The sequence below is a fragment of the Pantherophis guttatus genome, chromosome 3 (genome assembly GCF_059756535.1).
Source record: "Pantherophis guttatus breed Tessera chromosome 3, ASM5975653v1, whole genome shotgun sequence".
Lineage (NCBI taxonomy): Eukaryota > Metazoa > Chordata > Lepidosauria > Squamata > Colubridae > Pantherophis > Pantherophis guttatus.
The window spans coordinates 117136545-117154344 of record NC_142065.1 but is presented as its reverse complement, the minus strand read 5'-3'; the positions used below and the strand labels follow the sequence as shown (position 1 = coordinate 117154344).

At 37.3% G+C, this 17800-nt stretch overlaps 1 protein-coding gene across 2 annotated transcripts in view; it reads right to left on the bottom strand.

Annotated features, from left to right (window-relative positions):
• The window catches only part of DIAPH1 (diaphanous related formin 1), a 196226-nt gene that overhangs the window by 94036 nt on the left and 84390 nt on the right, over window positions 1–17800 (bottom strand). For both annotated transcript variants that reach the window (XM_060686588.2, XM_087891213.1), the window contains exons 13-17: window positions 15331–15446; window positions 13804–13868; window positions 11601–11780; window positions 9002–9727; window positions 7863–7980 (exon numbers count right to left, since the gene is read on the bottom strand). In XM_060686588.2, coding sequence (XP_060542571.1) covers window positions 7863–7980; window positions 9002–9727; window positions 11601–11780; window positions 13804–13868; window positions 15331–15446 — 1205 coding nt within the window. The remainder of the gene's footprint in view (window positions 1–7862; window positions 7981–9001; window positions 9728–11600; window positions 11781–13803; window positions 13869–15330; window positions 15447–17800) is intronic.

The window sequence follows — 17800 nt, the reverse complement described above, 5'->3', positions numbered from 1 at the left end:
TCTGACATCACCACCCTGAAACTGAGCCAAAATTACTCAACTGCGCACATCTGGTGGATGAAAAAAACACTGCAAGAAATTTAAGAAAAGTTGGATTTGAATTATGCCTTATCAGTGCAAGAGAGGCACAGAACTGGGAAACAAATAATAGCCTACTTGGAAGAGTTTATTAGGGGTATCTCTGAGCATTTTAAAGCTGTATTTAAAAAATAAAACAACTTAGATGCTAATTACAGACCACTTATCAAAAATGGATAGCCTTGATTATTCACAGATGGACAAATGTATAATATGCAACATACTGAAACTTTCAATTACAGAAATAGGTTGGTTCACACAAGATATTTATACACTGCAAACAAAATTAATGAAATTTCACTTATTGGGCAAATAGGGCAACTAATTCTATAAGTGAACAATTTAAATGAATTGTATGAACCAATCATATAGTTGTTGATAGATTTGCACTCCTGTATCAATGCAGCATCGTTTTGATCCTGTTTATTTTTTTATTTTTATTTTATTTTATATCAAATTTATATACCGCCCTTCTCCCTAAGGACTCAGGGCGGTGTACAGCCAAAGTAAAAACATTAAAAACTACAAACATTAAAATACAATTAAAAAGATATATATATATATATATATTTGGCCCCATAATTAAAAGCTAATTTAATTAATTAACATAATTAAATGTTACCAATAAGAATTCTTTAGAAAGAAAATAGGGGAGTGAAATTAATTATAAATATATGGGTCTCTGCTGCAATTCTGTATTTCAATGTCTCACATTTTATGTTCCAAAAAAAATACAACAATGGCATAGGAACAATTTTATCTTCATCTTCTTTCTTGACAATTCTGCATGAGGCTGTCCAAAGGATCTGGAAAAGGTGCAAACAAAGCTCCTCTTCCCGTAATATAAAAGCTATCTTTGCTAGCTTTCAAGAAAGCTGTTTCAAACTACCTATGTCTGCATGTGCTGAACCAACAACAGAAATGAAACAAAGTGACTGTATTGCACACATATGCCCAACCAACTGAAGCAGCTGCATGAGCCTTACAAAGAATATGGCTATTTTAATGATTTCAAAAGAGATATTTCATCTATATTAAAGCAAATAGGAAAATACCTTTTTTCAAACATTTTGTCCAATCTTTGCATACTCACTTTCAGTGGTAGATTTCCTTCGTAAAAAAGTTACTATGAAAACATTTATGTTTCCACATATATAGGAAAATACTTGTCAAAATGAGGCAAGCTGTTGGGATAAATACATTATCAAACTATCTATAAGATGCCATTGCTTCCAATTTTAATCAAAATAGCCAGATAACGTACGGTGATAGTATTAACTTATTTACTCACTGAGATATTAGGCATCCTTCCTAAGTCTTGTCTTGAAATTCACCAAAGCTTTATCCCATTGAACAAGCTATATTATATTTGAGGGAGATGGGCACTATGGAAATGTGAAATAAATATTTCTACTAATGTTTGGAAGAAAGTATGAATGACTGCACCAGAAGAAATAGCTACAAAATGAAAGGACACATTCACAGTAGCCTAGAGTCCTAGGCTGAATCCTTCTGTATATTTTACCCATCAAGTATACAAGGGGAAAAGAATGGTACAACTGAGACCTGGACATACAGACACACACAATCATACCAAGGAATGTCTCAGTGCAAATAATGGAGCAGAAAGCTATAGATGATCATAGATATTCATGCACCTGCAATTAAATTTATCCCATTCAAAATGGGAATGAATGGTTAAGTTTTATAATAAGAGAACAGATATTTTTTTAAAATTATATTTCAGTAACATCCTACATCTTACAAAGTATTTGATCTTTCACACAGCATTACAGTAATCCTTCAATAGTCATGGAGTGCACTGTGGTGGCATATGTCCTTCCTATTTACAAGGTAGACCATAATATGCATGCTGTTATATTTTGAAGACAACTTTAAATGATACTCAGTCCTATATTTTAGTACTATCCATTATATCATATCTGCCCCTTTTTCAGATGGAGCACATGGAAGCATAATATATAAAGAAACCTAATTCATTTTATTTATTCAATTTCTATATCTGCCCAATTCAACCAAGTGTCTCTGGGTGGTTTACAAGTATAAGATTTTAAAATAATTTAAACAATTTAAAAGACATTAAAATAATAAAACCATCCACAAAATAAGTAAATATAAAAATAAACAGCAGTCTTGATGATTAATCAGCTAATAGTAAAGACAAGTAATGCGGCCCTTCACACATTCCAAGCCCTAGTGTCAGATCCCTAAAAGTGATACTGCCATTCAATTGGAGGAAGGGGGAGACTTGGATTCGATTTACTAGCATTGCTTGTGTCAACAGATATTTTACAACCTATATCCTGGCGCCAAAGAGCCCTGAGATCCTCTTTACCTGGAGGAATTTTTATGATAGCCATGTGGGTCGTTTCACTTTAAAGGATAACAGTGTGAATGCATGGTTGTTCGGGTTCTCAGGGAAACTAGGAAAGAAAGCATCTTCACACTTGTATATTGGTTAAAATCTGCATTCTGACTTAAAGGGAGGGGTCTCTACTGCTTTAACCCTACTTGTCTTGCCTAAGGGTATTCAGATCTTGCTTTAACTGGGTGGCTATCACTTCTGCTTAATAAAAGGATCCTTTTGAATAACCATGTTTCAAGAGTTTTTACTTTCTTAAATTGGAAGGAGAGGCAATCCTTACACCTAGACCAGGATACATAGCCAAGTTTTTAGAGCTTTGTGAAAAGCTAACAAGATTGGGGTGATTCTAATCTCTGAGGGGAGGATATAAGGCAGAGGCTACAACAGAAAAAGCCCATCTCCTAGTTCCACCAGTCGGCATTCTTTGGCTTACCGAATCTGTAGTACAGGGATGTCAAACTTATTTCATTGAGGGCCGCATCAGGGTTGTGTTTGACCTCAGAGGGCCAGGGTGGGCGTGACCAGCTTGACGTCACTCATGTCGGGGGCACCTGTGGTGGCCTGAACATTCTGCCAGTAAAAACGGGCTCCTAAGCTCAGTTTTTGGATGGGATGGCCTCCTGCAACCCTCTGCCAGCGAAAAGGGAGCATGTGGCCTTCCTGAGCTCTGTTTTTGGCTAGGATGACCTCCTGCAACTCTCTGCCAGTGAAAAGGGAGCATGTGGCCTTCCTGAGCTCTGTTTTTGGCTAGGATGGCCTCCTGCAACTCTCTGCCAGAGAAAAGGGAGCATGCGGCCCTCCTGAGCTCCATTTTTGTTGGCAGAGGCACCGCGGGCCGGTACTTGGCTGTTTCCAGGGCGGCTCCATGGGCCAGATAAGCACTCCGCGGGCTGGATCCCTTGAGTTTGACATCCCTGCTGTAGTATGTCCAATCTGTTGGATCTAATTGGACAGGTAGAAACTCTTGGAAAAAGACATTCCCTCAGATAATCCAGTCCCAAGCCATGAATGAATTGTAAATTCATACTGATAAACAGTATGTGAGAAAAGTTATCATGCTAACCTGTCCAATTATAGCTCCTTTTTGGGAGTCTGGATAGTTGTATCAAATGGAGACTACAGAGATGAAATCCTCTTCAAACCGACTCAAAACAAAACAAAACAAACTTTCTTTAATAGAACTGCATTTCACCTCTGATACTATTTTGTTACAAGAAAAAACCTTTCAAAGTAGACAATGTTGTACATATTACAAAAGCTATTTTCCAATTTACATTTTTAGAGACCAGGGAACTGACCAGAAAGTATATATTATGGTATGAAAATGATGGAAGAAATATATTATTCTTTTGGCCAAAAGTCTGAAATGTTTTAATACTCTAATGAAATTAGTGGAAAGTAAAATATCTTCCCAGGGCAGCAAAACAATAATTATTCTTGTTTGTGGCGGCATGCTACTTTTCCTGTTTCAGTATCTAAAGAAACTTTCAAAAGAAAGATATAGGCCAGCATATTCTTTCTGTCTTTTGTAAAGCAATACATATTAAAAAGTAGCTTCCTATCTTTTCTATTTTGCAAGGCCAAAGAGAAAGACTAGGTCCGTGATGGTGAACAGGTGGCACACAGAGCCCTCTCTGCTGGCACGCGTGCTGTCGTCCCAGGTCAGATCTCTGTGGTGTTTATTTCGTGAGCTTCTGTTTCCCTGCAAATAATGAAACAGAAGCTCACGAAAGAAAAAGATCTTAACTCTTGCTGTGCTGCCTGTGTTGGGATGTCCCGCCTCCCACCTGGACTTCGGGTCTCTGCTACACATGCGCGCATGTCCACACATTCACGCACGTATGTCTGTGCATGTGTGCATGTCCACACACGCATTTGCGAGTGCGCACACCTTTCAGTTTGGGCACTCGTTGTCTAAAAGGTTTGCCATCACTGGACTAGGTGGAAGAAAAAGTCTTTAAAAGAATGAAGGGAAACAAGCATTATTTTCCCGCCAGCAGATGGCATCCAAAGCACATACTTGAAAGATTGTTACTCAGATTAGGAATGCTAGAAATTTCATTAACTGCATTTTGGAAGCTTGCGCAAATTTTAGCACAATTATAAACATAATATTCCATATTATGCAAAAAAGAAACATCTACATTATGCTTTTGAATTGTTACTAAATTAACCATTTGTCTTTAGTTTCTTTTTTTCATTGGTAGTTTTAAAACTATACAAATTTTAACCTTTATATTATAACACTTCCTCTTTTAAACTATCATCAACATCATTGCCAGAATTACATACAGGTAGTCCTCGATTTACAACAATTCATATAGTGACCGTTTAAAGTTGCAGTGGCACTGAACAAAGTGACTTATGACCATTTTTCACACTTACAACCATTGCAGCATCCCCATGGTCATGTGATCAAAATTCAGTCACTTGGCAACGGACTCATATTTATAATTGCTGAAGTGTCCTGGGGTCATGTGATCCCCTTTTGCAACTTTCTGACAAGCCAAGTCAATGGGGAAGCCAGATTCACTTAACAATGTTACTAATTTAACAACTACAGTGATTCATTTAACAAATGTGACAAGAAAAGTTGTAAAATGGGGCAAAACTCATTTAACAATTGTCTTGCTAAGCAACATAAATTTTGAGCTCCATTGTGGTTGTAAATTGAGGACTATGTGTAATGATTAACTTCTTCCTCATTATGAGAAAAGGGAGAGATTGAAAGAAGTGACTGATTTTAAATCATAACAGAAACAAAACTGTTCAATCACAAGCTAAAACTAAAAGTGGGCACCCCAAAACAGTATGTACAGAAAGATCAGAGAGGAAAAAAACAGTAATTGAATTTCAGAGGGTTCTAGGATGAAGAGATAATTAGAAAGCGAAGTACAGATTTTAGAAAGCAACAGAATAAAAAAATAGAAAAGCGGATAACTGAAGAAAGTCAGAATTAAGTCTAAACTAGTGCTTCCTAAACCTTTTGCCTCATTATTCAAAACTGCTTATTGGAATGTTCTTTTTACAGCTTATCAAAGAAGTCCTTATTTAAATGTCCCTGTTTCGACTGAGTAATGAGTTTGTGTGTTGTTACCCAAAGAAAAAACACTTTCACCCAACTTTGGATAATTTACTCAGAGTTTGAGATGCTCTGGTCTAATTTATGTGAATTCTAATTTTAATTAAATTAGGTTTTATAGAATTTGTTTGAAATGTATGAAACTTATAGAACGTATTTTTGTAATATTCAGTTGTATCCACTAGAGGGTAAATATAATTTTTCAAGTTATTTTCTACATGAAAAATTAGGGCCTTACATAAACTAGTATATATACAACACAAATATACAACTACATTAAGAAAACACTTGCATGAGGTGATATTATAAGCAGCTACTATATGCTGGTTTGTTTTATATGAATAGAAGTTATTATTTACAAATATTTTGCACGTTTTACAAAACAGATACTGCCGAGGTAATAAAGCATTGATTAAAACTCAGCTTGATACAAAGCAAGAAGGAACTGAAGACCAAATTATATGAACATACGAATTATATGAAGGTACTGGCTATGTTCAGCTTGAAGAAAATTGCAGTAAAATTAACATTCAAATATCTGAAAATACTGTAGCTATGAAGTACAGCAACTTTGTTTTCTGTTATTTCAAAGAGAAGAATGAAAATACAGTTTAATTTTAAAAGTTTACAAGAAAGAATTTAGAGATGAAATACTAGGAAAATTTCCTGATAGTACAAAGAAAGCAGTTGAGAATGAAAAAGGTTGTCAATGAAAGTCATTCACTAGTGCCTTTTTGATGGCTCTTCTGTCAAGTGCTAATCTGTAGTGTATTTCTTGATTGCTGATTCATTTACTATTAATGGTTGATCCCAAAAGCTACCAATATCTACACTGTCAATACATACCATTGAATAGTTTACTATTTGCATAATTTAATCATTTTAATCAATTGTATTGAGCTATCTCATTTAGTATGATTTAAATAGATGATGATTTTATATATCTTTCTATGACTTGTCCCTAGTTCACCAATACATTTTAAATTGATATTCCTTTTGGTTCCAAAAGGAATTGATTTACTTGTTACCTTCCATTAGCTTGCTTAAGAAACTCATCAAAAACTCATCAAGGGATCGGTTTTTTTCACAGAATCTATTAGAGGAAGATGGTTATTAATAGTGACAAATGGCTATCAGGGATGCCAAGCAGACAATTTCCTGCACTGGCTTAGAGTAACCTAGCTTTATCTGACATCAGCTCCTTAAAGAAGGTCAAACTGTTCCATCACATCTTCTGCTACAATTGAGCTAACTTCTACTTTAGGGAAATGAGATTGAAACACAGGATTCAAGTCTATCTTTAGTCACAGAACTCCAAGTGACTGTGACCTAGTCACTCTCTCTCAGTCTAACCTACTTTACAACAAGCACTTATATATCAAGAACACCTACACATCCAAAAGATGTAAATATACTGTAGAGACTTTATGGATATGGGTTTACTGTTAAAATTATGGAGTGGTAACTTCACTGATTACAAAATGCGCTTTCAGAGGAATGGGAGTATTTAATAGGCAAATTGAGACATAAGGAATGTGCCCTTGCAACTCACAGTGGCCCCATGGTTAAGTTTTATCTTTATCCAATCACTGAATTTCAAGATGCAAATGTTTCTTTTAAGACTGTTGTCCTATGTAGATAACAGAAGGGCAGAAAGTAAACTGAGATCTATTACACTAACACTCATGAACATGTAGGCATGTTCATTTCCCCCTCCATTCTGAAATGTATAAAAGAATGCATCTTTTTGTCTGCAGGGGTGTGTCTCTCACTATTGTTTTAAAGAAGACCCTCTCCAGTAAGTACTATCTAATAAACACTACAGTGAGCTTGATTATTTGCTTTGGGTCCTGTTTTGATTCTACAGAAACTGACATCAGAAAATTCACAACCTTCAAGCTTCAACCAGATGACAACAGGGCGCCGTATAGGGTGAGTGTTGTGGTGAGTTTGATCTCATGTCCCTTCCTGCTGCCAAATGAGGGCACCATTTAGAAGTGTGTGTAAGGTAACCGTCTATGCCTAAAAGTCTAAGGAAGTTTGTTGGATGAGCATTGTAAACCGCCCTGAGTCTCCGGAGAAGGGCGGCATTATAAATAAATAATTTTTTTTAAAAAAGTGTGACCCTCCTAATTTTCAGCTGCCACTGGCCCTGCTGCGAACTCAATTTATTTTCCCCACAAAAGCATAAACCATCCTTAACACATTCCTGTCTTCAGTGTACATCTATGAAGTTATTACTTTATTTATTTGGTAAATTATATAGCTGCCCATCTCACATTCCTTACTTATTGTTGCTCAAAGTGCATTACTTACATTTGGTCTGTGCAGTTGAGAAACGAAGTGTTAGCTTGGCAAAAAGATCATCACTCTCATAACGATCCTCCTTAGCTTTCACCCAGAAACAGCCTTCAGATAATTCCTGTACTGTAATCTGTAAAGGTTACATATAACATGGCATAATCCCTATAAATACCATTGCAGATTCCTATTGCAGTTTAAGTGTCCTGTACATATTTTAAGCATAAAGACCATATGCCTGTTAGAAAACATGTTATTTATTTGTTCATAAGCTTTTATGAAACAAAAATCATTTCATAAATAGTGTTAGTCTGGAGATAATATTGCTGAATTACATTTATCAATTTGTGGGATTAATTTATTATGCATTTTTCATATCATCATGAAATGTAAGAGGTGGCTGGCTACCTTTCTACCCATAAGAGGTCAGATAAGTGGGGCACAAATAAAAAAAGAATAATGTAATTACATGCTTAATGCTAGCTCTTATGTTGCAGAAAATAAAATAGTTCTGATTAGCAGAGACAAACATGCAAGGAAATGCATCTCAAAAACTGGCAGGCATCAAAAGATTTTAAACAGAGAAGCCAATGGAGAAAATTCCAGGGTGTATGTATTACCCAATATTCTAGCTAATGATTTTTAAACCAGAAACCTTCTGCAAGGTTTCATTCAATAACAGATACTGTAAGCCTTAAAATATTCTGGTCCTAAATTATATACGGTTAGGATATGTACAACTACATTTTCCAACTGATAAGGATATTCACAAAATATCTAAAAGTTTAAAAAACTTAAGACCACAATAACTGTGCTGTTTAAAATTCATACATTGAATTTTATTTCTAAAAAATTAAAAGCAGTATTAAATATCAAAAGAAATTTTTCATCATTTTAAAAGATTATACATAGAGGTAAATTGACACATTTATTAAGTATCAAGAATACATCCAACTTTATATCTCATAAAATTCTGCAAAATGAATTAGTTCTGCAACAACCAGTAAATAATCTTTTCTAGTCCTCAGCATTCAAAATCTTGAACACAGAGTAATTAACGGGAAAAAGCACTGGTAGACTGAGGAGCTTGAAAAAGGAAAAGGAAACATTGACAATGGGTAAAATATATCTAATTATCAATTACAAGAAATCACCTTGGACCAGTTAGTTCTCCTAAGCTGAACTTCTGGTTTGTAAACCTTCTTGGGAGGCAATCCAAATGGAAGAATTGGGGCTGACATAATTCCAAAACCAGATAGAGTAGGAGGTGGTGGCGGCATTGGTATCCCAAACTGATGTGGAGGGGGCAGCCCTGACATCCCAGGTAGAGGTGGTGGGGGAGGGGGTAATCCTGGCATACCAGGCAGAGGTGGTGGGGGAGGGGGCAACCCTGGCATACCGGGCAGAGGTGGTGGGGGAGGGGGGAACCCTGGCATACCGGGCAGAGGTGGTGGGGGAGGGGGTAATCCTGGCATACCAGGCAGAGGTGGTGGGGGAGGGGGCAACCCTGGCACACCGGGCAGAGGTGGTGGAGGAGGGGGCAATCCTGGCATACCGGGTAGAAGTGGTGGGGGAGGGGACAACCCCGGTATCCCAGGTAGAGGTGGTGGGGAAAGTGGCAACCCTGGAATCCCAGGTAGAGGTAGGGGAGGGGGTGGGGGAGGTGGTAATCTCAGCATCCCAGGCAAAGGTGGGGGAGGAGGCCCTGACATCTCAGGTAGAGCAGGTGGAGGGGAAACAGTTTGTGAAGAAAGGGATGAAGGGATTTGGTGACTTTCTGTCCCGGTAGGTAATGGTTGCTGTGATGGGAAACCCGTAGATGAAATGACATGCTTCATTTTCTTCTTAAGTTCTTCAAGTTCTTTGGTCAGAAGAGCAATCTTTAGAGAAAGAAGTAGAACAAATCAGACTGGAAAAGTCACATTTCTAAACCACAAAAATAAACAGACTGCCCATCTCTAAGCCATTATTCACTATTATTCACTAGGCTTAGGACCGGGGTATCTACGAGACCGTCCTCTGCCACCAGTGGCCTCTCACCGACCAGTACGCTCCCATAGAGAGGGGCTCCTCAGGGTGCCGTCGGCCAAACAATGTCGACTGGCGGCCCCCAGGGGGAGAGCCTTCTCTATGGGGGCACCTGCCATCTGGAACGAGCTCCCCCCGGAGATACGGAGGATCCCGGACCTGTGCGCTTTCTGCTGTGCCATCAAAACATTTCTTTTCCAGCAGGCTGGCCTGGCCTAACCTCTCTTTTAAACTTTTTTAAAAATTTTTAAATTTGTCCTATGAATTGGGGTGTTTTAAATTTCATTTTTCGGGCCAATTATTTAATTGTATTTTAATGGGTTTTTTAACATTTGTATTATATGTATTTTATTTGACTGTTCACCACCCTGAGTCCTTCGAGAGTAGGGCGGTATACAAATTCAATAAATAACAACAACAACAACAACAACAACAACAACAACTACCCTGTTGATATTTCCTTTACTCCTTTGGGGTTTTGAGATTGCTCTTTGTGTAACCCAATGCAACAGATACAAGAATAGGCAGATCACACTGAATTGGTAGTCTTATTCTGATTTAGGGCTGTGTGATTCCTGCACAAGAGATCCTTTGGAACACAGCTTTCTGAATGGTCAAAGCAGGACTTTTTTCCAGGCTTACAAAGCTACTCTGGAAGCTGATCATGGTTTTTCTGAACCAAGCATGAACAATACAGAACAAAGTGGCTGTGCAAGCAAAGTGTGAGGAGACACTGTGTAAACTGGTTAGCGCCCACAATGGAAAAAGACAAACCTATTATATGATTCAAAAAGTACTCTATTAATGTTCCTAAAGCATGCTTGGTTCAGAAAATCTTTTTTTCAGATTGTAACACATTGCACATCTGATTTAACATTTCAACCTAACCCAGTTGTAGATGGTTAGTATGTGGGGCTCTCAATGTTTCTGCCCTAAGAGATACAATTAGGATTTTCAGAGTAAATTATAGGTATTTTCACAAAACAGCTGCCATGATGAAAGTAGAAATTGGAAAGATTGCTTTTTACTACTACTTCAACTTTTTATCATGTCAGCTTACTTTCCAATTTTTTAAGGATGTGCAAATTTCCAGAAAAAGCATGCTGTAGTGGGCAACTATCATTTTATTTTCTAAAAATAATTCTGGAGGTCACAGGGAGACCAAATTATTGTTGCCAGCAGAACTTATGGTAGAAAAAAAGCTTTGAACACAGCCAGACTGGCACTATAGGAGATGCTGTCAGACATACTGCAATGCATTGGACCACACCAGTAACCCAGGGTTTATTATAGGGCGCTCATATTTCTCAACTAGCAACTTGTTATATTTGCTATAAACTGTCAAGACATAATTGGATGTGGTGGGATATAAATCCATAAATAAATGATCTGCTTCAATCCCAGAATTTATATCCAATTCATTTTATTCACAAAGAACAAAACAAATGTTTTACATCATGCCACCAACTATCCTGACTCCCTCTCTTGAACATCATAATAAAAGGGATGTCATATAGTGTGGAATAGCAACATTTACATGCATCCATTAACATCCCAATATCCTAAAATTTTACAGTACAGCTTTTGATGTCCCATTACCCATTCTTTCTCCAAGAAAATAGCAATATTTCTTCTTCCATTTTATGATTCTTGAGACTTAGGACTTAAACATTAAATGGCACGTTTCTCTAATGTAATCAGTTTATTTATACCATTGCTCATTACCTCATCATTCAACAAAGAGCTATTAATTTCTAAGTTTTGCTTCTCTGAGGTAATACGCTGTTTCTCAGCTGCCACTGTTTCTTTCTCCTGAAGTAAATTTTGAATTTTTTCCTCAAAATCACTTTCCTTCTTCTTCATTTCAACTTGTAATTCATGACGTGCAGTCAACTCAGATTCCAGCTGAAAGAAAGAATTATGCACAATAATCATGCCAATATACTCCATATGCCATATTGGTTAAATCTCAAGCGAGATAATATTTTCCTTCTTGGGGAGTACAACAGACAATGCTGATTAGATGACAAGGAGATAAAATTTAATACTACTAAATATGAAAACATTTCAGCAGAGTATGCGTTAATTAGTTTGTCATAATCCAGGTCAAAAATGAAATTATTAAATAAAAGGAAGTTTTACATGTAATAACAAAACCATTATTATAAAATTCTGAAATATACAGTAATCTTTTAAGAAAAATAGTAAAGAAAAATGTTCCAATGTTTGTGTTTTCTGTGTTACATTTTACTTTGGTGAACATTTTAAAGATAAGCCAATTTTATACTGTCTTTGTAAAAAAAAGCAGAATATAGCTTTTAATATAGATGGATGAATGAATGAGTGACATTTTCAGAGCACTGGCAGTTCTAAACCCTGGACAAAAAGAAGATGAGGTAACTTGTATTAGTATAAGTGCAACATGCTAGGAAAGCAAATGAAATTCTTAAGTGATGCTGACATATCAGGTCACTATTCTATGTAGCTTGGTTTTATCTTGGTCAGCCGTGATTTACCAGAAATCCTTCCCTCTTCTGCTATTCAAGGTCCTTTTACTTGAGGTGACAAGGACTGAATCAGAACCTTTTGCAAATCTCTCTTGGCTGTAGGATTTGTTTTTTCTTTTTAGTTGATACATTTAAAATTAATTTCTTTAATAAATTAATATCTCTTCTTGATTCCTAATACAATTTTCTTATAAGATAAGATATTCAGAATGATGTGTGAACAATTACCCCTGGTCTATAAAGTCTAGATTTAATGATAGTTTTCCACTTTATCAATGAAGAACAATGTTGTTTCCTTCTATCAATTAGTACAAGGGTCCCCAACTCCCGGACCACAGCCAGTTCGGAACAGGGCCACACAAGCGGCGGCCTGGTTCCGAACTGGCAGTCATGATGCAAGAAACTCCACTCACGAGTGGTGAGTGCTTGCGCCCATGTGCGCAGCCCCTCACAAATGCAACTCCACTTGCACAAGTGGCGGGATTTCACACGTGAAGCTCCACTTGTGCCAACGCCAGGCACTTGCACTCGTGCTATTGTAGTTGTACGTGCTCATGCATACACACCTGCCACTCACAGGGAACCATCCCCCCCCATGCTGGGCCACCAAGCCGCAAAGGCTAGGGATCACTGAATTAAAAGTACTGAACTGTTGCTGCCACCTGCCTTTTCTGGCATTAAATATACAAGTAAATTTGGTAGGACTTGGTCTATATACTGTTAAATGTTTGCTAGCAATAGTAAAAATCCTCTAGCAAATTAAAAATATACAGGATGATGTGTATTTAAGATTAATACATGAATTATACATATAACCTACTTTAGAATGTTTAAGCTTATACATATTTTTCTTTTCAAATGCACCACGATGAGAAATAGAAAAAATAAACCTGTTTATAAATATATAGTTAGTTAATTCAGAAATGTTAAAAATAAAGGACAATGAAAATAAAAGTTTATGATAGCATGCTACTCAGTGAAAACTTTGGCATACCACTTCCTATTTGGGGAATGACTTTTATGGCACCCCATGAAAAAACAGTATTGCAGCAATGTTCTAACTGTTATTGCTGTTATTGCTGCAGAATTTTAAAAAAAGAATGTACTTCTGAAGATGAAACCAGTATCAATACAGACCTGTAATGTTTGGGAGAAAGCCAAGGGAATACTCCTCTTGCATACTTATAAATACTTCTCCTCTTTGCATACTTATAAATAGTAGTCTATGAGTACTAAAGAACAGAGGCATCAAGAAAAAAGAACTCAACAGAAATAAACAGCAAAGGAGTTTTTTTAAAAAATGAAGATATTTAAAAACACAAAAGTAAATTTAAACTGTTCTGAGTAAGGAAAAAGCCAGTAAAATAAAGGAAGAATAAAGTAAAGAAATAAAGAAATAAAGAAAAAAATATGATTGTAACCTTCTTCTCCAATTCCAGGGTTTTAGCTTCACTTTTTGCCACCTTAGTTTGATCAATGAAATTATCTACAGGGAAAAAAAACCAAAGTAAGAATACTGTGAGAAAAATTCCCCTTTACACTAAGCAACCCTATAGAATAGAGGTGCATACTTTTGGGGAAGGAGTGGGCTTTTTCATTCTTTGAGTGGCATCCTCAGGTTGTGCAATTGTATAGACGTAGGGGAAAAACTGAACTGGATTTTATTTTATTTATATTTAATTTAAATTTAGTGAATGTAGTTAATTTCTGGCCACCTATTTAATTATTAATTGCATCACATTTATACTGTACTTAGCTGCAGGTGTAAATGCTATAGCAATTACCAAACTAAAAATTATAATTTACTACTGAAATCTTTGAAAGCCACACTCAAAGCTTTCAGGAGGCAAATATAGGTCGGAGCACAGCTCTATTGTAAAGCCTTACTCAAGGTTATGCATTGCTTTGTTACGTCCTGTTGTGGCCCACCAGCGGCCTACATGGATTGCTGCTGATCCCGATTATGAGGAGGCTGGTGTGGTGTTGCGCCAGCAGCCTGTGCAGCCGGCGCTCGAGTCGGACAGCGAGGAGGCTGAAGAAGATGTGGTGCCAGAGGCAGGGATTCAGCCAGGGCCTTCAGAACCTCCAGAGGCTGCTTTAAGTGAAGAGGATGAAGTGGAGGAGCCTCTTCTCAATGCACAAGCACACAGAGCTGCCAAAAGACAGGAGTGGTTACTCAGGAGGAGGTCTCCTCAAGAGTAAGGCTTGGGGCTAATTGGCCACTCCCTTAGCCTATTTAAGTTTGCACACAGCTTGTAAAAAACTGCAGGAAACAACGTGTGTTCGCTGATCATTGAGTTTGAATTTTCTCTGCAAACCTGGCTTCTGGGCTTTCTGCCAACTCTAGTAAGACTCTATCTTATCTGTGGAATTTCTGGCAGGTTGTTAAGAATGTTTTATTAATAGCCTGCATTTGCAAAAAGACTGTGTTTTGAAGTAAACTGAGTTTTGTTCGGAGTTTGTGTGCTACATTCTTTGGGATCCGTAGCTGGGGCAGAACACGTCCTTGATTTACCAGACATAGCTGAATATGTACATATCTGTCTTTCACTCATGTCTTTTACTTTTCACTCATGTAACAGATCAGAAATAGATCATTTCTTGTGTCTCAGTATAACTGAAAGAGCAAAAAATGTCATGCTGGAGAGGTTTTCACCATGAAATAAAAGTACAATTGTGGCAATGCTTTCAATAGATTGTAGGTACTTTGAGTAAACAGTAAGAAGTATTCTGCATCTTTATTCTTTAAAAAAATCTAATATACTAATATATTAAAAATCTAATCAATTAATATACTTAAGCTGAGTGATTTAGTTTTTACAATGGGACAAAAAATGATACAAATATATTCACTTTCTGTCAGCTCATATAATAGTAACAAACAGAAAAATACATTTTTCCTGGACAATTAGCAAAATAAATATAGCTATCAGTGGCATCAGACTCACCTATTAAGGCCTCAACATTAAAGTCAAAGTGTTTGCGCTTAAAGTCTGGGTCAGCCCCATTCCTGAACAGAACTATCTGTGAAATGCATTCATCGATTAGTTTAAAATATTGAGGCCTAAGGCAAGAACAGATATTAAAAAAAAGATATTAGTGCTGATAATCAGAAGTAAAGCTTCCTACTCAAAAAAGTATGTACCGTGTTTCCTCAAAAATAAGACCCAGTCTTATTTTCTTTTAGGCCCTGAAATAAACACTAGGGCTTATTTTCAGGGATTGTCTTATTTCTTTTGAGTGCCATTGCCACGAGGTGGGGAGGTGGAGATACCCAATGCACACACCAGCTTACCTGAGGGCCCCTGTGGCTCCATGCCCCGACAACTGGCTTGCAGCGGCAGCACCAACAAACATGTGCAGCAAGAGCCCATGGGACCACAGCCCCCCTTCTTCCAGCACCATACTCGCTGGTGCTGCAGCCACGAGGCAAGCCGGGGAGGGGGTGGAGGATAAGGAAAGGTAGGGGAGGGGGTGGAGCTGCCACATGCGCATGCTGACTTACCTCAGGCCCCGCGCAACCAGGCCACACACCCCTAACACTAACTCACAATCCCTAACCCTAGCCCTAACCCCAGAGCAAATTGCCTTTGTATAATCAAGCCCTGGAAGATTATGGGAAGCATGTGTTTAGAAGCAATGTGCAGCCTCTTTCAGTAATGAGAATTGCAGGAAATGCTGTCCCTTTCAAACAATCTTCCAGGGCTTGAACGCCACACTTTCAGCTTGATTTCCCACCCCACCCCCGCCAGGCTAGTCTGGTGGGCAGGATTGCCTTCTGCCTTCCCCACTGCTGTGGTCAGCAACCACAGGAGGTGGTCAGGAGGATTTTGCATTAACCTTCCCCTGGATTGGGGAGGGAATGGAGATTTTACAGTATCCTTCCCCTGCCATGCCCACCAAGCCACACCCCAGAATCGGTAGTTTTTTTTATTGAAAAGTTTTTAAAAGTTTTACAAACGTTTCCCCTTCCCCCTCCCTCCTCCCCTTCCAACCCTCCCCTCCCCTTCCCCTCCCTCCCCCCCCCCACTTCCCAGAGCAAAATACAGGGTATAACATTTGACAACCATAAACTAACATAAGCTAATTATCTATAACCTCCTATCCCCCTCTTGAACTTTTAACTCCCCTTTTACTAAACTAAATTTAAGTACTTTATAAAATCTCTTTGATCATTCATAAGCTTTTGAAATTTTTTAGTCCGATATTTGCCTTGAATATAATCAATCCATCTTCTCCATTCTAACATATATTTCTCATTTGGATGGTCCTTTAGATATGCTGAAATTTTCGCCATTTCTGCTAAATTTACTACTTTTAGTGTCCATTCTTGAATAGTAGGTAAATCTTCTTTCTTCCAGTACTGCGCCACAAAGAGTCTTGCTGCAGTTATTAGGTTCAAAATCAAATTAGTCTCTATAGCCGTACAATCTGTAATTATACCTAACAAAAACAACTGTGGAGTAAACTTTATCCTTTTTTAAAAAATATTTTAAATAATCCACCATATTTTTATCCAAAATGCTTTAACTTTTTTACAAGTCCACCAAACATGAAAATAAGTAGCATCAACACAATCACATCTCCAATATTTGGGTTGTAGGTTTGGGTACATACAAGCTAACTTTTTGGGATCCAAATGCCATCTATAAAACATTTTATAAAAATTTTCTCTCAAATTTTGGGCTTGTGTAAATTTTACATTTCTTACCCAGATCCTTTCCCATGTTTCCATCATTATTGGTTCCTCAAAATTTTGTGCCCATTTTATCATACAATCTTTAACTAACTCTGTCTCCAAGTCTATTTCTATCAATATATTATACAACCTTTTTATGTGCATTTGACTCTGGTCCCTAATTTGTTTTATCAAATTTTCTTCACTTTGTGTAATACCAATTTTCTGATCTTTTTTCCATCTATTCTGCAGCTGTACGTACTGAAACCAGGTTTGAATTGCCCTTTCCTCTCTTAATACATTCAAAGACTTTAACTGTAGTACATTTCTTTCTGTAATCAGAAGTTCTATATAAGTAATTACATCCTGTCTTTGTTCTATACTTATATTTTCTATTGCATGTCTGGGTACTACCCACATGGGTATCTTGCCATTCAATTTATATTGGTATTTTTTCCAAACACGCAGGAGAGCATTCCTTAATATGTGACTTTTGAAAGTCCTATCCACCTTCTTCTCATAAACTAAGTAGGCATGCCAACCATATAGCAAATCATACCCTTCAATATTCAATATTCTTTCATCTGTTAAATTAATCCAGTCACTAATTGCTGACAAAGCAGCTGCTTCAGAGTACAATTTTAGATTGGGCAATTTCAAACCTCCTCTTTCACGTATATCCTGCATTATTTTTAATTTGACTCTCGGTCTCTTCCCTACCCAAACAAAGTTATTAATGC